This window comes from Colletotrichum gloeosporioides (genome assembly GCF_011800055.1).
Source record: "Colletotrichum gloeosporioides strain Lc1 chromosome Unknown consensus_74, whole genome shotgun sequence".
NCBI lineage: Eukaryota > Fungi > Ascomycota > Sordariomycetes > Glomerellales > Glomerellaceae > Colletotrichum > Colletotrichum gloeosporioides.
Genome location: NW_025544719.1, coordinates 473,352 through 491,765, shown reverse-complemented (window position 1 = coordinate 491,765; position 18,414 = coordinate 473,352). Strand labels below are relative to the sequence as shown.

At 57.1% G+C, this 18,414-nt stretch overlaps 7 protein-coding genes across 7 annotated transcripts; 5 read left to right on the top strand and 2 right to left on the bottom strand.

Annotated features, from left to right (window-relative positions):
- Nucleotides 1–242: 242 nt before the first annotated feature.
- GCG54_00003488 (Puromycin N-acetyltransferase) lies at nucleotides 243–1,075 on the top strand (the record flags this gene model as incomplete). Its single annotated transcript, XM_045403561.1, has 2 exons — nucleotides 243–630; nucleotides 771–1,075. The coding sequence occupies 2 exons, from the start codon at nucleotides 243–245 to the stop codon at nucleotides 1,073–1,075; spliced, it is 693 nt and encodes a 230-aa protein (XP_045259749.1).
- Nucleotides 1,076–2,626: 1,551 nt separating this feature from the next.
- On the top strand, nucleotides 2,627–4,708 carry GCG54_00003487 (Acyl-CoA synthetase family member 2; the record flags this gene model as incomplete). Its single annotated transcript, XM_045403560.1, has 5 exons — nucleotides 2,627–2,638; nucleotides 2,786–3,221; nucleotides 3,270–3,546; nucleotides 3,597–4,303; nucleotides 4,365–4,708. 5 exons carry the CDS (start codon nucleotides 2,627–2,629, stop codon nucleotides 4,706–4,708), a joined length of 1,776 nt encoding a protein of 591 aa, XP_045259748.1.
- Nucleotides 4,709–5,506: 798 nt separating this feature from the next.
- GCG54_00003486 (Methyltransferase ustM) lies at nucleotides 5,507–6,421 on the top strand (the record flags this gene model as incomplete). The annotated part of the gene is made up of 1 exon (XM_045403559.1): nucleotides 5,507–6,421. One exon carries the CDS (start codon nucleotides 5,507–5,509, stop codon nucleotides 6,419–6,421), a length of 915 nt encoding a protein of 304 aa, XP_045259747.1.
- A 235-nt stretch (nucleotides 6,422–6,656) lies between these two features.
- On the bottom strand, nucleotides 6,657–6,998 carry GCG54_00003485 (uncharacterized protein; the record flags this gene model as incomplete). Its single annotated transcript, XM_045403558.1, has 1 exon — nucleotides 6,657–6,998. A coding segment is annotated over one exon (342 nt), but the record flags the coding sequence as incomplete, so codon positions are not given.
- A 1,797-nt stretch (nucleotides 6,999–8,795) lies between these two features.
- GCG54_00003484 (putative lysine N-acyltransferase C17G9.06c) lies at nucleotides 8,796–10,193 on the top strand (the record flags this gene model as incomplete). Its single annotated transcript, XM_045403557.1, has 1 exon — nucleotides 8,796–10,193. One exon carries the CDS (start codon nucleotides 8,796–8,798, stop codon nucleotides 10,191–10,193), a length of 1,398 nt encoding a protein of 465 aa, XP_045259745.1.
- A 419-nt stretch (nucleotides 10,194–10,612) lies between these two features.
- On the bottom strand, nucleotides 10,613–11,997 carry GCG54_00003483 (Apoptosis-inducing factor 2; the record flags this gene model as incomplete). The annotated part of the gene is made up of 3 exons (XM_045403556.1): nucleotides 10,613–10,653; nucleotides 10,716–11,729; nucleotides 11,799–11,997. The coding sequence occupies 3 exons, from the start codon at nucleotides 11,995–11,997 to the stop codon at nucleotides 10,613–10,615; spliced, it is 1,254 nt and encodes a 417-aa protein (XP_045259744.1).
- Nucleotides 11,998–14,187: 2,190 nt separating this feature from the next.
- On the top strand, nucleotides 14,188–18,373 carry GCG54_00003482 (Leptomycin B resistance protein pmd1; the record flags this gene model as incomplete). Its single annotated transcript, XM_045403555.1, has 3 exons — nucleotides 14,188–14,310; nucleotides 14,365–15,286; nucleotides 15,336–18,373. 3 exons carry the CDS (start codon nucleotides 14,188–14,190, stop codon nucleotides 18,371–18,373), a joined length of 4,083 nt encoding a protein of 1,360 aa, XP_045259743.1.
- Nucleotides 18,374–18,414: the final 41 nt, after the last annotated feature.

Genomic DNA, 18,414 nt, shown 5'->3' with positions numbered 1-18,414 from the left:
TGGCTATCAGACGCACAACACGAGCTGTTCTCGTCGGATCGAAGCGACCCTCCACTCCAGCTCATCGGATCTCAGCTCACATTCTGAGTTTACCTTGCCTCACTTGCGCCTTGCCCTGCCCTGCTCCCGTCTCTGCCTGCTGCGGAACAACAGACCGACGCAAGACACACGCACAAGTTCCAACGCCACAGCCAGTGATCACGCCCTACCGCAGTACATCTCGGCTCATTCCTACAGACGCAATGGGTCTTACCGTCCTACCCGCTTTAATCCCCGACCTCCCCAAGGTATACGATGCATACTTTGCAGCGTTCAAGGGGGACGCCATCCTGAGTCTCCTGTTCCCGGGGGGCACGGAGGGCGAGGACTTCCGCGCAGAGCACACCAAAAACACGGTCGATTATTGGCACAAGAGCCCTACTCAGTACACCCTCAAGTGCGTCGACTCGGAGACCGGCGAGATCGTCGGTATGGCCCTGTGGGATGTATTCCTTAAGGAGCGTACCTACGATGAATACAAGTTCCCTGGAATTACTTGGCTCAAGGGCGAGGAGAGGGCGAGAGCTGAAGAGTTGATCACCCCCATGTGTGATGTGAAGGCGAAGCTCTGGGGTGGCCGACCGCACGTTTGTGAGTGGAACCCGTGACTGTTGTTTTCATCCTTCCCCTGCCCTCGCTAGTCTGTTCAGCTGCTTTCACCGAGAGAGAACCTTTGCGCCCCCCATGCTGTCAGTTTGCTGATGCCGTACGTTTTTTCACTCGCGATGCAGACTGCCATGTTATTGCTGTTAGGCCAGAGCACCAGAGAAGAGGTGTGGGCGCGCTCCTGACAAAATGGGGCCTCGATATGGCTGAGTTGGCGGGGCTTCCCGTTTACCTTGAATCGTCACCGGTCGGTTACCCGCTTTATCAGCGATTAGGTTTTGAGACGCTGGACGATAAGGTCGTCCACCGAGCGGCGTTGGTGGGCAAGGAGAAGGACGTCGAGATCCCTTTGATGGTTAAGATGCCATCAAACGCCAAGGGAATGTCATTCAAGGAGTGGCGATCTCAAGGATACCCGCCCTTGAAGTGAGTGGCTGGACTTGGCTTGGCGACGGTTTGGGGGTGGCTGCTGATGGCAGGGCGATCTCTGTCTGCGTACTGTATCCGTACCGGTATCGTACTTCGCAGTCTGTAGGGCAATACCAAGACTCACTCCTGTGTCACGTACTCCCCGCCCAGATTGTTTGAACTTTGGTGTGTTGCCGGGTGTGGTGCGAATCTGCGAGCCAGGCTGAGAAGAGAAAAGGTTCTGTGCCTAGATTCTTCTGAGGACCTGCATGTCTTGGCTTTGTATATTAAATGGCAGCCAAGCCAAACCCTTGTTAGCATGAAGATCAGGGTGCCCCGCCGACTGAAACGACGTGTCGCGGTGACGAGTCTAACAGCGCACTAAAACCGGAGTGTGGGAGGGAGTGTGGGCTTTTATGGCGTGTTGAGGAGGAAGAAGCCACTTGAGCCACCATTGTGGCAGCAGCCTTAGGGGACAGTCCGTCTTCCAGAGTGGGCGACGAAGTGGGCAGATGGTAGACAATGCAACCTGGCGTCCTGGGAAGCGGCAGAATCGACGACGATCCGTGGACTGTTTTGGGGTTTTAGGAAGGTCTGTAGGTTGAGAGGTGAGCAAGCGACTTCGGAGGGGGGGAGCGGAGGCATGTCGGAGGGAGTTGAGGTTACGTTGAAGAAATAAAGCGGAAGGAGGGATGAAGAGGGGCGTGAGAAGGGATGCGATGCAATGCCTCGGGTGAAGAAAAATTTTGCACAGGGAAAAGCGAAATGTTCCTTCCGTAATCTTATCTGATCCAAGATTTGATTGATTAGATCAAGTCCCGAACCTATCCGAGGAGCCACACGGTCATGGTGGGGTCCATGCGCTAGCATGTGGGGTCAGCCCGTGTCTCATTGGCTGGCGGCCATCAGGTAGCTGCAAGTCTTTCAAAACAGGGGACGGCGGCAGGGGGCGGAAAAAGAACTGCAAACGCAATTCACCAATTCCCGCGTCGCACATGTCATGGACCATGGACGACCAGTTCTTACACACCACACCCTCGCCCGATCCATCGCATCCCACTCTGACACTCCAGCATCATGGGTGAAGGTGTGGGCATTGGCGCTGCTGCAGACTGCCATTGGCATCAACTGACACGATGCCCTGGAAGGCTCGTGGCCCATCTGCTCGACGCGACCTCCCTTAGCCGAAGTATGTGACTGACTGTGAGTGCAAGTCGCCAGTTCAAGCCTTGCTTGAATGACGCGAGTGGCTCTAAATCGGTCGCAAAAGCCCCTCATCCACACCTTCAACAATGGAATCGAGGCCTCCCTGAAGCGAAGCAGTTGCCAGTTCGGTATAGGCCGGGCTTACTGCATGCATTGGCCAAAGGGAGGGTACCCTAGAAGCCAGAGGCGCGCGACTTCGCAGCGTCCCGCGGCGTGACGCTTGTCTTTGGAAGCTCGGAGTCGGAGATCGCATGGCCAGCAGAGCGAAAGCTTGGCCGGTCCAATTCGGTGGAGTGGAGGCGACTTTGCTCGCTTCTGGCTGGACCCAGACGATCCCCGAAAGCCGTTCTCCGGTGCGGTGACGCAGATGCAGGGCCCAGTACATGGGTTCTCGCTCCAGGCCAGTTATTTCTGCCACGCGAACCCGACAAGGCGGCAGCGTTGTAGGAAGATCGCGGAGTTTCTCCCACTTGCCATTGACAATCTTGACGGCGACGACGACCAACGACGCATCTCGCTCCAGTAGAATATTCAAGAAAGTCTCCATCGCTCGCTCGTCAACACAATGGCCACTGAACCATCAACCACACCCGTCGCGGAGCCCTTTGCGCCCACGCAGAGGCTGTCCATCCTTCACGGCCCTCGCGATCCACCTCTGGTCGACCTCAGTCTCGGTGAACTCTTGGAGCTCCAGACCTACCAACACGGCACCAAGGAGTGCTTGGTGATTCCCTGGACCGGCGCACGATGGACTTACAATGAGCTCAACCAGCAGAGCTTGCTGCTCGCGCAGGCTCTGCTGAAGATGGGCATCAAGGCCGGAGACAGAGTTGGTGTCATGGCTGGCAACTGCGAGCAATACGCCGCCATCTTCTTTGCCGTCGCAAGAGTAGGCGCTATTCTTGTCATTCTGAACAACACGTACACGCCCAGCGAGGCTATGTACGCTGTCCAGTTCTCAGGTAGGACCGACTGGCGCCAGTAGGAGTTCCAAGCTCACAGTTTCCTAGAATGCAAGATCTTGTTCACCACCAAGCAGATCGGCAGACTCGACAATCGGAGGTTCTTGGAGCAATTGGCGAACGAGGTCAACGGGCCAAAGGTCATCATGATCCGAGGCGACACCAGCGGTTACGAAACATACGACGAGCTCATCAAGTCGAGCTCGCGCCAGAGCCCGAGAGAACTGCACCTGGCCATGAGCAAGGTTGTTCCTCACCAAGTTTGCAACCTTCAATTCACCAGCGGAACCACCGGTCGTCCTAAGGCTGCTATGCTCACCCATCAGTAAGTCTTCCGGGTGTAAACAAGGTCGACAGTACTGACATTGAAATTAGCAATGTCGTCAACAATGCCCGATTCATCGGCGACCGCATGAGGCTTACCCCCGACGACTGCCTCTGCTGCCCCCCTCCACTCTTCCACTGCTTCGGTCTCGTCCTCGGCCTCCTGTCCGTCATCACCCACGGTGCCAAGATCGTTTACCCGGCCGAGGTCTTCGACACCAAAGCAACTCTCAAGGCCATCCTCGAGGAGGACTGCACAGCACTTCACGGCGTGCCTGCCATGTTCGACTCCCTGTTCCAGGCTGCCCCCGACGACTTCAAGTCCTCCAAGATTCGCACCGGTATTGTGGCCGGCGCCCCTGTTCCCCGTTACCTGATGGAGTTGATGGTCAACCGTCTTGGCATGAAGGAGTTCACCAGTAGTTACGGTTTGACCGAGGCATCCCCTACTTGCTTTAATGCCTTCACCGACGATGCGCTTGGCAAGAGACTTACGACTGTCGGTACGCTGATGCCCCACGCTTCGGCCAAGATCGTTGACAGAGATGGCAACATTGTGCCCATGGGTGAGCGTGGTGAGTTGTGCATGGCTGGTTACCAGCTCCAGGCCGGATATTGGAACAACTCGGAGAAGACCAATGAGGTTATGGTCCGAGACTCCGCCGGTGTCCTGTGGCTGCACACCGGTGACGAGGCTGTCTTCGATGACGCCGGATACTGCTCCATCACTGGCCGTTTCAAGGATATCATCATCCGAGGTAAGTAGAACATTTGTTGCTCGGGCCATTTTTGTCGTTCCCATTTGCTAACAGGAGTTAGGCGGTGAGAACATTTACCCTCTCGAGATCGAGGAGCGTCTCATGGCCCACCCCTCAATCTCCCAGGCCATCGTTGTCGGCCTCAAGGATGAGCACTACGGCGAGGTCGTCGGTGCGTTCGTCCAGCGCGCCGAGAACAGCGAGAAGCCGACGTTCCAGGAGCTCAAGGACTGGGTTCGCCAGCGCCTTGGTGGCCACAAGAGCCCCGCACACATTTTCTGGCTCGGCGAGGACGGCGTCCCTTCCAACGTGCCTCTGACGGGTAGTGGCAAGGTCCGCAAGTTCGAGATGGCCAAGGTCGGCGACGAGCTTCTCAAGAAGAACAAGGTCTCCGCCAAGTTGTAATTTGTAATACCGCCTAGAGATGGGATAAAGATTGTGCATAGAGCGATACCATACAAAAGTGCTTTTTTTTTGTTCATGTTTAGGGCCAAAGAGATGGATAGAATGCCCATAGCCAGATATTTGCAGTATTTAACACGACGTTGAACAGAGTTTTGATATTAGTGGAACTGTCGAAGCTTAGCATCTATTGCACGGAAGTTTGATATTTGTGTCTTTCGAAACTTTATCGTGCGTGTCGCAATCGGGTCAATCCATGTTATTTGCTCAAACTTATGCTTACACTTTGGCTTGTTTACTCATTTTCCCCAAGTCTTGGCAGTGGAATTGCGGAAGAACAGCGGGAGAAAAGCGGCTGACGGGGATGCGCCCGCCACGAGGGCCCCAGTGAGGCCAATTCTGCAGTGAGGCCAAAATCGCCATGACTCTTGTGTCCCAACACGGCAGCTCAATGTGTTTTTCGCGCGCAAGTGCGACAAAGTGTCAACACTGGCTCAATGCGCGAACTATCATAATTGGTTCGTTTTGTAACACCCTGCCCTTTCGGAGAGGAAATCATTCCTGAGACTCAAATGCTAAAACTGTATAAACGGGTGACTCATGAGACGGCCTTACGACAAGTAAGCTTTCAGCGACACCTTTTTGTTCGACAAGCTGGTGAGAAAATTTGCTTGACGACATTTCTAACATGTGTATAAAAACACCAGACATCCAGCCTCAAAATTCAAACTTTAACACCAGTCTCAACCACATCGCAATCGAATCACTAAATCTCCAAAGGCCATCGCAGAGGTTTTGAAGATGTCTCAATCAACAATTGCCACTCTCGCGAAAGCGTATCCCCACGACCCAAAACACCTCCACTCGGTCATCGTCCCCCAACTAACCCACCGGCTCCGCCTGGCATCTGTCTGGTCCATCGCCCCGTCCTCCCGCGTCCTTGACATCGGGTGCGGCCAGGGCGACTCCGCCCTCGTCCTGGCCCATGCGGTGTCCGGGTCCGACGAAGAAGCGGGGTCGGCGGTGGCCGGCCATGTGACGGCGCTCGACCCGGCCCCAGGCGACTACGGAAGCCCGTACACGCTCGCGCAGGCACAGGCACACATTTCCTCGTCGGAGTACGGCCCGAGAACCACATTTCACCAAGCTGACGCTCCGTCGTATCTGTCTTCCCACCCTGAAGACCAATTTGATGTTGCGACGCTGTGCCATTCCTTATGGTACTTTCCCTCCCAGAACGCAGTCTCGTCACTATTCACGTCGCTTCACTCGTCGGGCCAGGTGCAGAAGCTGTGTTTCGCAGAATACTCCCTCAAGGCGTCCAAACCATCCCAAGTCCCCCATGAATTGGCGGTCGAAGCCCAGCGCCGGTTTCACACGCTGCGAGCCGATCGCGGGTTCACTGTCGACCAATCCAACGTCCGCGGCGCGCTCGCGCCGGAGGAACTCATCCGACTGGCCGAGCAGGCCGGCTGGAAGCTGCAGGAGAAGGGCTCGGTTGATACGCCGGGACTGTTGGATGGGCGGTGGGAAGTTGGGGCTGTGGTGGATCCCAGCTGGACGGAGGAGGTTTTGGGGGAGAAGTTGGGGCAGAAGGCGGAAGAGGAGTTGCTTGGTTACGTGGGTAGGATTAAGGAGGCGGTGGATGAGTTGAAGCAGAAGGGCGAGGGGACCGAGACGCTGGATGCTGTTTGGGTAGTCATGCAGCGCTCATGAAGTGAGTCTTTTCTTGCCTCGTCTTCAAGGGAACCAACCCATTATGAAATTCAAGTACAATATACAATCCGATTGTTAGAGGAACTTAACTCTAGCAACTTCTCATAGTCCTCAAGGAGTTGCGAAGTTACCTGCTGGAGGTGCATGATTATTACATTGTTTGAGACCATTCGTCAAAGAACTTCAACATCATCCTCGAGATGGCGGGATCTGGTCTCCCTTCGAGCCGCGGCATCTAGAAAGAGACATTGAGATGGATCCAACCACTTTGTTGGTACGGCATCGACTGGGGCAAGACCGATGCCGAGCTGAGAGTCGTCTTAGAAATCAATGTCCGGTCTGAAGCCTCCCTGCCGACAATGCCGTCCGAGAAGAAATCATCGATCTGCAGGCATCCAGGCTCGCTCTCAGCAGCCCCATCGCCCTGACCGAGGGACAAAAATATGCACTCAGTTGGCAGGTACGGCAGATCCTGAGTCACGGTTTCCAAGTTTATCAATCTTGGCGGGTCCCAGGTCTTTGTACATGTCCAAAGTGGATGACAACCCGTCGAGCTTGAGTCAACATTGGAAAGTATTGCACTGGGGGTGGGAAAGGGCAGACTTGATGATTCTACCGGTGCCGTACCGGCAGCTCCAAAGACGTTTCCGCGTCCCGAGTACGGGAGTCTCCGAGTTTAAGGTTGATTCCAGAGGCACAGCAGATAGCGAATGCCGGACGCCCGTTGAGCACAGCGGGCGGCAGATGAGACTTGGCAGGCGGGGAGAGAGCCGATCGAGGAGACACTGAGATCATCTCGAGAGACACGGCGTCTTCTCAGAAAGGGACGGACGAATCCTGAAAGCTTGTCGCTTCGGCAACAGAGACACGCAGGAAGCCACATGTCTGAGGACCAGCAGCAGCTGCTGCTGCTGCGCCGCTGTGCCAGACAAAAGGGCCCCCCCGTTCGTCCCACCTGCGATGGGCGAGTGGTGTGGTGGAGATGATGTGAAGGGGAGGGACGAACAAGAGTCGCGCACACCCTGTGATCTGCGATGCTCTGAAGATGTTCCTCTGCGTACCGCCAAAACAGGCCACTTCGTCCGAGTTCGACCCCACAAACCCACAAATGCACACGCCCCCCTCTCCTTCCTTGAAGAAGAAGTGCAGGGACCGCGGGCGGGTTCGGGTTGCGGTACGTACCGGAATATCGGAGCTTGGTGGAGTCTATCCTCCCGCAGCCCCACCTTTGAGAAAATTTTTGATCTTATCTGATCCGGCTGGTGGCCGTTTCTGTGTGGATCGAAAGGCGCCTCCGACGCCGGAGCCATCGCTGGACCGGGTTCTAATAAAGTTATCAGATCCGCTAAGGGTCAGCCAGTGCAGCCACCTTCCCTGGAACAAGAACCGCCTCGCACGCAACTGGCGGCATCGAAATTGGATCGAAACATCGACGAGGGATGAACATGAGCCACACACCCCTTGTTCTGTCCCTCTCTTAACGCCGAACTCTGCTCAACCTCTCTTCCACTTTGCTCCGAAGCTGGGCTGGGATCAGGGTGGAAGAAAGTTCGTTCGGAGCATTTTCGTTGCGCCCCGTTTCCCATCGTCTTCGACCCGAGGTCTTGGCCGCTGCGAGTGCACGCCATGGAGCCGTCAGATTCACACGAGGGATCCCTCCCATGTCCACATGTCCACATGTCCCATCGGCGACTCGTCCCCCTACTCGCCTCCTCCGGTACTCACTTGTATCCATCTAGATGTACCCCCCCCTGGGAGCTGCCAATGGAACCAAGGCCAAGCGTACCCCGCCGTCAACCTCTCTCTCAGTCTGTCTCTGACCACCACCCCCGGACTGGACCAAGCTGATTGAACGGTGTGCTGGAACGATGTCATGGGCCGGCCCTGGAAGCTGCAAGGCGGCCCGGTTGCTTGCTCGAATACTGTGTCGCCTGCGGCCTGCAGCCTGTTGAAGAAGAAGCAAAAAAAAAAGAAAAAAAGAAAAAAACCTGAGCCATGGCATGGCATGGCACGGCACGCCATACAGCCACCCACGAGCGGCGGGATTCCGACGAGACAGAGAGGGCGACCAGGGGTATCTGCGTTGTCAGGGTGTTCAATGGCTGTAACTCGGCATCTTTTTTACCCTTGCTGATTCCAAAAGAGTAGGCGGTGGTGACATAGCCTGCGCGTGAAGCTCCGAAGCTCCAAGCTCACCTTCTCTTCCAATCTTCCGTCATCTCCCATACTCCCAAGAAGAGCTTCAAGCTGTGATACCAATTGCGTCAAACTCGAGGACATCTCATACGCCCAGATCCTCCCGTCGCATACTTTCTACCCAATTGGACTTTTCGAGAGACACACTTAGAGCTTCGTCACGAGCAACACCGCAGCCATGTCGGCACCAGTCTCCCTCGCCGCCCTCGCCTCCTCCAACGAGAGCATCATCAAGCTGCCTCACCCGTACCACGCCGAGTACGCGGTCCAACGCGCCTTCAACCACGACACCTTCGCCGGCAAGACCGCCGAGGGCGGACTTCACTTCTACCGCCTGGCTCCCCACGCCTCCAACGCCGGAACCTCCAAGCAGGTCGCCGTCCCCGAGCGCCTGCACAGCGAGAACCTCTACTTCACCGAGCCCGCGGATCTCAAGTCCAGTGAGCTTCCCGCCGACTCAAACAACAGCGCCTGGGCCCGTTCCCGCCGCTCCCCAAGCACTGTCTTCTCTTGGGACGGCAAGACCGCGCCCACTCTCGCCCAGGCATGGCTCCTCGTCTACGTCCTCTGGGTCCTGCGCCCGGCCGACGAGCTCCAGCGTCTTGAGCTCCGCGGCGCCGGCGCGGCCGTCCTCGGCCAGCAGCTCCGCGACGTCCTCCTGGCCATCGAGCACCCCGTCCAGAACGACTCCCAGAAGCCCGCCGCCACGGAGGAGCAGGCCACCGTCGTCCTCCTCCGCAGCGCCTTCTGGCAGGGCGCCGGCTCCCCCTTCGGCCCCCGTCCCGTCTGGCTGCCCGCCGAGTCACCCGCCAGCCTCGAGCGCCCTCTGTCCTCCTACCCCCTTACCCCCCTCCAGCACACCATGACCGCCGTCCCGGCCTCGGACCCGGCCAACCCCAGCCTCTACCAGCAGGCCTGGCACCCCATCCGCCCGGCGAAGCCCGCGCCGGGTTCGACCGTGTACAGCCGCTGGATCCCTCACCTGCGCGAGACCTTCTCCATGGTCGCGCTGGATTACCACAACGAGGAGCACCTGCGCCTCTTCCACGAGTGGCAGAACGACCCGCGCGTCTCCCAGGGCTGGAACGAGACCGGCACCCTCGACCAGCACCGCGAGTACCTGCGCAAGATCGATGAGGACCCACACCAGTTCGCCATCCTCGCGGCGTGGGAAGACACCTTCTTCGCCTATTTCGAGGTCTACTGGGCCAAGGAGGACAAGCTGGGCGGCTACTACGACGCGCAGGACTGGGACCGCGGGCGCCACTCGCTCGTCGGCGACGTGCGCTTCCGCGGCCCCCACCGCGTGAGCGCGTGGTGGTCCTCCCTCATGCACTTCCTCTACCTCGACGACCCGCGCACCACCTGGGTCGTCGGCGAGCCCAAGAAGACCAACGACACCGTCCTCATGTACGACTTCATGCACGGCTTCGGCCTCGACAAGTTCGTCGACCTCCCCCACAAGCGCAGCGCCTTCGTCCGCTGCTCGCGCGAGCGCTTCTTCCAGCTGTGCCCGCTCGGCGAGAACGAAAAGGTTGTCGGCGGCATGCGCCTGGGCCTCGTTCCCAAGTTGTAAATTTGTCCATCCACCAGCGTCCTTCCTGAGTGGAGAGTGAGCAGTGTGTGTGGATCTAGGTACGCGCGACGTGGAGTGGGGTTTTTGTACGTAAAAAAGGTGCCAGCAGCTTTCAGGAATACCTCTGCTGTAGAATTTATTTCCATAATTTGAGTAAAGATCTGATAAGCACAATGTCTTTTTTTCTTGACATGCAGGAACATGATTCATAGCCTAGTCTAATTCGGATCACACACCCCACATATGGGAGAAAATTGGTTGAAGTTCATAAAAGATCATTGCATTTATGTCTAGAGGTAGGCAATTTATTCTAAACCACCGGATGGACGTTGCGTCATCATCATTGCGCCCATGAACACCGTTGTAACCCAAAAACAAAACAAAAAGTCCAGAGAATTTTTTCAAAGCAAAGGGCAGATTCAGTTGTCGGCCTTGCCAAGCTTCATGTGGTTCCAGCAGACTAAGAGAACCAGGGTTAGTACCGTTGCGATCAAGTAGACAGGGGTGTTGGGGAGAACTTACTGGTGAAGCCGAGGTCGTCACGGAAGTAGGAGTGCATGACGTCCTCGCCCCACGTGGTGCCCTCAGAGCTGCTGGCAACAGCCTTCTTGCCGACAGCGAGACCGATCATGGGCTCAACGAAGCCGAGCTCATAGAACTTGGGCTTGTGCTCCTTGTTGGTGAGCTTGACCAGCATCAGCTGGTGGATGTTGATGGCGGCGACGTGGCCGTGGTGCATGGCGGTACCGCAACGCTTGATACCGGGCCACTTGGCAATGTCGCCGACGGCGATGTGGTCCTCGGCGTTGGGGATGTCGGAGGAGAAGACCAGGTTGGGGTGGATGGGGACGTAGCCCTCCTCGTCCTTGGCGGCGGCAGGGACGAAGTCCGTGGAGGGGGTCTGGCGGGAGATGGCCATGACAACCTCGCTGGCGATGAGCTTGTCGCCGTTGGTGAACTCAACCTCGTAGCGCGCGCGGCCGTTGGCGGTGGGCTCAATCTTGCGCGTCTCCTTGACGCGGGTGTTGAGGAGGACCTCGACGCCGGCCTCCTTGGTCAGCTCCAGAGCCTTGTCCTTGCACAGGTCGGACAGGCCCTCGGAGGAAAGAAGCTGGTTGCGGGAGTGCACCAGGGTCACCTTGGTGCTGGGCTCAACGAGCTTCAGCTCAGCGGCCATCTCGATACCGACGGCACCACCGCCGACGACGATGACGCCATCGGGGGCATTGCGGACGGCGTGGATCTGCTCCTCGGCCTCGAGCAGGAACTGCTTGCGGGTGAGAGACTGGGGGACCACGGGGAAGGCGCGGCGCAGGCCAGTGGCGCCGATGAAGAAGTCGTAAGAGAAGTCCTGGGGCTGCTTCGTCTCGTGGTCGAGGACGGTGGCGGTCTTGGTGGCCGGGTCGACCTTGCTGACGCTGCCCTGGACGAAGCGCACGTTGGGGCGCTGCAGAGAGGGGATATCTTGGAACTTGACCCAGGACTTGGCGGCGTAGGCAGAGTCGGCGAAGGCAAGCGGCGAGCCGATCAAGTGGACTAAGAAAATAGGTCACGGGTGAGTTGATGGTCAGACAAGAGGGGCCGCGCCGGGGTTTTCGTTCTTACAGAAGCCGTCGCGCTCATCGGCAATGGTGATGTCGAGCGGGATGTTCTTGAAGTCGGCGTGGTGCTCGTACGGCGAGTGAGCGAGGCGGGGGGACTCGCCCTTGCTGAGGTCGAGCAGGTTGAGGGCCGTGGACATGCCAGCATACGAAGTGCCGGCGATGAAGACCTTGAAGGGAGGGACGGTAGGAAGGGAACCCATCTTGTCTTTTGCTGCGGGGTCTGACTGGGAGGAAGATTCTACGTTGAATGGAGGAGAGGACAGCGAGGAGAGGGAGCGGCGAGAGCAAGTATTGAACGACTCAAAGGAAAAGCCGCGATGGGGGAGACAGGTTGAGGCAAGTGAAGAGAGCGAAGATGCAGTTGCGGACGGGAACATGTGCATACTAGAAAGCAGCAAACATAAAGATAGCGTCCGCCGGAAGCCGAGCGGGCCTGGATCGGAACGGAGTCCTGGTCGGTTTGCGCGAGGGGCACGACGACTGAGACTGGTTAAAGTTGCCCAGAAAATCCCACCAAATCCCCCCAACGAGGACCCAGAACCACCCCTCCATGGAGAAGGTGAAGGGCTGGAGGGCAGGTTCAGCCGAGGACGAGCTCCTCGGAGGAAGCACGCTGCAGCCGAGACGGCAGGGCGAAGGGCAATCTGGATCCGCTGGGTCATGGCGATCGAGGGGGCGTCCGGCGGGCAGGACAGCGAAGAAGGAGGGGGAGCGCCAGCGGAGATGACGGCATGATTGGGTGGGTTTGGACAGTCACTTTGGGCTTTGGGAAAGGGATCCTAAGTATCTATTAGTGCAACACTGGCGATGTGCCGGAGAATCATTAATATGGGTAGCAACGGTGCCGAGGGGGGTGATGGACCGAATGGTTTCTGGAATACGTAGACAGTAGAAAGGAGACGTGGTGGCCATCCCGCCGGAGGGGTTTTGGCTTGGTTTAGTTTGGTTTGGCGTGTTGGAGCATGGAGGGGCGATGTGTGTGTGGTTGTGGTATGCCCTGCCTTGAGATTATCAGATGGTGGAGGAGTTAAAGTTATCAGATCCGTTCAGAGACATGCAAGCCACTCCCAGCGCCGGGACAGACCGGCTTTACTCGGTGACTCCAGGGCTCGAGGCTCAACGCGTACTGGCTGAAAAGATCAACCAGTTACCTAATGAGGACAAGTCAAAGGCACGCGTTCCAGGGCTGCGCCTCGTTTTCAGTGGGCGCCTGGCGTTCGTTCGTTGAATGCTAAGTAAGGTGAGTGGGCGTGAGGAACAAAAGGTCGGAATTCGAGTTTGGTTTCTCATTGCATGTCGGGTTCCTTGGGTGCCGTCTGACCTGACCGGCCGTTGGGACTAGTGCGTCAGGAGGAGTCCTGGGGCGCGCGGGACTACTCCGTATTGCGAATTCGAGATGGATCAGACTGGAGTGGGTGTGTAAATTGTGTGTGGGTGGGAGTGACGGTGGGTGGGCGGGCAGCGGCAGCAGCAAGCAAGTCGAAATGCGCCATTTTCCCTGCCTGTGAAAATTTTTGGGAAGGCAGAGGGAAATGTCACAGTGAGAGAGAATTGAAGGCTGAACAGGGCAGGTTCGTAACAAGATCCGCAGAGGAGCCAGGGCCTCCGTACTCGTACCGGCGAACGCCTTTCCTCATCCGGAAGGGATTCACCGGGCTCTGCCAAGACAAATTATCAGATCCGCACCCACACTCCGGCATCGGCCCCACTCTCGTCGCCTGCTCCACGTCCCTCGCTCCACATCCTCCGGGCCTTCCAACTCCCCAACTCCTACACACTACTGCGTACAGGGCACTGTATTCCTAGTGTAGCCACCTACACCTATCCCACGGTGTTAAAGGTTAGCGTAGTACTTGGAAAGCCCCGCAAGAACCGCACTAACCTTTAAGACCGTGGGATAGGTGTACCTGCCGCATGTCTCGCCCACAAACAGTGCACCCTGGCTGGGATCCCACAGGTACTTTTCACGTGCCGCTCTTGTAACGAATGTCACTGCACTCACGGCTCTGGAGACACGCTAAACGAGCAAGAAGAGCGACGGCCACTGTCACGCAGCATGCCTCTTGCGCAGTACTCCATCGAATACGCGCCATGATGGTCGATACTTCAGCTCTACCGCGACGACGGGTTTCTTAACTCCCCGTGGCGGGGTCTCGGCGAGCAAGTTACGCTGCCGTCGACCCCAAACCACCTGAAAGACCACTCTAAAGCGGATGTTGATGACAAAAGAACGCCTCTATGATGCAAATGTTGAGCCGGTTCGCCGAGACGGTGGCTGTAACGGCCGCGCGCCGATGCTTTGGTGAAGCTACTTCATGTCTGTCCCAGCCAAATGAAGACGCTTGCTCGATGGACCTGGTCGTCAAGTGGGATGCCGTACTACCATTACCATGGTTGTAGAGCGAAATTCGAATTCGGCAGCAGCCGAAGAGCCAGTCAACCACGCGCCCAATGTGACTGAGGAGCAGCAACTGCAACTGCATGAGCAGGCCCCAGAGAAGGCGGGGTCAAGCGTAAGTCAACTTCATGTGTGATCGTCGTCCACCGATAAGCTTACATTCGATTAGTGCTTCGAGACCTTCTTCAGCTTCTTCAGTCTCTTATTCTATGCCGAACCAACATGGATCGACATTACGCTATTCGTCGTGGGCGGCATCACGGCCGCTGCTGCCGGCGTGCCTTTCCCCTTGATGGGAATCTTATTCGGCCAACTCATTGACGACATGAACGGTGCGACGTGTACCAGTGGAATAGGAGATGCCGACGTGTACATGGACGCTGTTGACGATAAGGTTTTGAAGCTCGTATACATCAGCATCGGTGCCTTCGTCTTGATTTACAGCTATACCACGGCTTGGAGCATGCTAAGCCAGAGACTGGCACAGCGCTTGCGGGAGAAATACTTCCAGAGTTTGCTCAGGCAGGAGGCCGGTTTCTTTGAGAATCGACAAGCAGGCGAGGTTTCATCGCGTTTGAACTCGGATATCCAAACCATTCAGACTGGAACGTCTGAGAAGGTCGGAATCTTCATCGCCACTATTTCGTTCTTCATCACCGCCTATGTCATTGGCTTCATCAAGTATGCGAAGCTCGCAGGAATGCTGGTTTCCCTTATCCCGGCGTTCCTGCTCATGTCCATCATCTGCGGAGGACTCGTCCAGAAATGGACAGGAACTATGTCGGATGGTATTGCAAAGGCCTCGTCCATTGCATCCGAGGCGCTGTCCCATGTTGCCGTGGTTCAGGCTTTCGGAGCTGGACCCCGCCTGGAGGCCAAGTTCTCATCGCACATGCTTGTTGCCCAGAAGGAGGGCATCAAGAAGGCTGTTGCTGCCGCGACTCAAGCTGGGTTCTTGTACTTCCTGGCTTACTCTGCCAACGCCCTTGCCTACTGGCAAGGAAGCAAGGCCATCTCCCAATCTGTCGCCGGAAGAGGTGACGGCACGTCCGTGGGCGACATCTACACTGTCGTGTTCCTCATAGTCGATGGTGCGTGGTTCCAAAATCTCCTTTCTTTTCAAATTCTGACTGTTTACAGCTTGCATCATGCTCGGCACCATCGCACCCCTCTTGCCCCTTTTCGGATCGGCCTCTGCGGCATTCGTCAAGCTCCGAAAGGACATTGAATTTCGTTCGGCCATTGACTCTGTCACCGAGGACGGCGAGAGACTGTCTTCGACTATTGAAGGCTCCGTTGAATTGAGCGGCGTTACTTTTGCATATCCTTCCCGACCTGACCAAGACGTGCTCAATAACGTATCTCTTGTCTGCCCTGGAGGCAAGTACACCGCCATCGTTGGCCTCTCGGGAAGCGGCAAGTCAACCATCGCTGGCCTGACCACGAGATTGTACGACCCCAAGGAAGGCACTGTTCTTCTGGATGGTCGAGATATTCGGAACTTGAACGTGAGAAACGTGCGCAGCTATATCAGTCTAGTCCAGCAAGAACCATCACTCCTCGACCGATCCGTTCTCGAAAATATCGCTCTCGGCCTCGTCAACTCTCCAAAGGAGGAACACCAATGGCTAAGAGACACCCTCCACGGACCTCAGCTTGAACAGCTTGCGGAAGATCTGCAAGGCGGAGCCGAGCTCGATGTTGCAGCCCAGGCATATGGCCCCGAGGTCGTCGAAATCGCCAAGCTCGTACAGCACGCCGCTGACCTTGCCGACGCAACTTCCTTCATCGACCGTCTAAGATATGGATTCGGAACATCCGTCGGCACCGGCGGGAAGTTGGTCAGCGGTGGTCAGAGACAGAGAGTAGCCCTTGCGCGGGCTCTCATCCGCGATCCCAAGATCCTCATCCTCGACGAAGCGACCGCCGCCTTGGATTCAGCCAGTGAACATCGAATTCAACAAGCCGTAGAGAGCGTCTCGAAAGGCCGCACCCTGATCTCCATCGCCCATCGCCTCTCTACTATCAAGAATGCCGACAACATCATCGTCATGAATGCGGGAAACATCGTTGAGCAAGGAACCCACGCCGATCTCATCACTCGTAACGGAGCCTACGCCAACCTGGTCAACCTCCAGAACATTCACACAGCTGAAGAGGACGTGGCCCCATCTCGTGCCAGCACAGCTGTTGAGTCTCTTGATTCCAGAAATACCATTGAAATTGAGAAGGGCGGCGTTGACCCAACAGACCTTGCTAAAGCCATTACGGAAGCCGAAGGCAATGGCACCAAGGAGAAGCCCAAGAAGACAGCGGCAGAGGAACTCCAAGCTAGCGGACTCGACAGCAACAAGTCAGCCTGGCAAGTGATTAAGCAGATCGGACCCATGGTTCGTCCCCATATGCTCTGGCTTGTTCTCGCTCTTGTTGCCGCCTTCATCGTGGGCTGCACATACAGTGGTTCCGGAACAGTCTTTGGATACGCCATCGGCTCAGCGAGTCCCTGCAACACGCCCAGCTTCATTTCCAGCAAAGGCGCCTTCTACGCCGGCCTCTTCTTCATGATCGCCTGCGTGGAGCTCTTCGCTAACCTGGCCAGCTGGTCCGCCTTTGGATATCTCGCTGAGAAGCTGCTTTACAGGATTCGGGTGCTTTCCTTCCGATCCCTTTTCCAGCAGGAACTCGAGTGGCATCAGTCTGAGAATCGCAACCCTACAACCCTCTTGTCCGTCATCACGAAAGATGCGGCTGCCATCGGAGGCTTTAGTGGCTCCATCATGGGCACGATATTTGCCGTGGTCGTCAACCTCCTGGTCGCAATCATCTACTCTCATATTCTCGCGTGGCGAATCGCAATCGTGTGCCTCGTGATCCTGCCCATTCTCCTCGGCTCAGGGATCATGCAAATCAGGGTCCTCTCGCGGTTCGAGGAGAAGCATGCCGGCGCGTATGCCCAAGCTGTCGGTATCACCGTCGAGTCCGTCAACTCTATCAAGACCGTGGCCACCCTGTCGCTTGAGCATGAAGTGCTGGGTCAGTACAAGCGTGCTCTCAGGGGCCCAAAGAGGGAAATCATCTCGGCCAGCGCCATCGCTAATATCTGGCTCGCTGTCGCAAACAGCACAGGCAACATCATCTATGCGTTTGCGTACTGGTGGGGCTCGAAGCAGATTGTCGAGGGCCGCGCGACCCAGACACAGTTTCTGATCATCCTCGTCGCGATGCTCGTGGGAGCGCAGCTCTGGGGACAGATGTTCAGTCTCGCACCCGAAGTGACACGCGCTCGCATGGCCGCGTCGAGAATCTTCAGCCTCCTCGATCTGGATAAGTCGGAAACCGACCCGTCAAGCAAGACCGGAGATTCTAAGGGAAAGGAGAAGGACGTTGAAGCCCTCGCCAACCCCTCGCCACGCCCGTCGCCGGGGAAGGGAGGCGTGTCAATCACCTTCAAGAACGTATCGTTTTCCTATCCTGCCCGCCCCGAAGTCCAGATCCTCGACAACTTGAGCGTCACGATCCAACCAGGACAGTTCTGTGGCCTCGTGGGTCCCTCAGGTTCAGGCAAATCAACCGTCATGTCCATAGTCCAACGAATGTACACTCCCTCAAGCGGCACGGTCGAGATAGACGGCCAGGACATCTCAAAGTTCACCACTACCTCCTTCCGCGACGACATCGCCGTCGTACCCCAAGACAGCGCCCTCTTCGACGGCTCCGTGAAATTCAACGTCTCCCTCGGCGCCCGCCCTGGTCAAGATGCCTCCGACGCCGAGATAATCGAGGCCTGTCGCCTTGCAAACATCCACGACACCATCGTCGCCCTCCCGCAGGGCTACGACACCGAGTGTGGCCCTAACGGCTCCCAGCTCTCGGGTGGCCAGCGGCAGCGCATCGCCATCGCGAGGGCGCTGGTACGGAAGCCCCGCCTGCTGCTCCTGGACGAGAGCACGAGCGCGCTCGACGCCGAGAGCGAGAAGGCGCTGCAGGAGGGCCTGGAGCGCGCGGCCCGCGGCATCACCGTCATCGCCATCGCCCACAGGCTGCACACGGTTCGCAAGGCGGACGTCATCTTCGTCGTGGAGGCTGGTGCCGTTGCCGCCAAGGGTCGGCACGAGGAGCTGATGGAGAAGAGCGAGAGCTATCGTCTGAACGCCATGCAGCAGATGCTGGGCCACTGAATTGCTGCTCCTTCTTTCGGATTTGGGGTGTCTATTGGTCT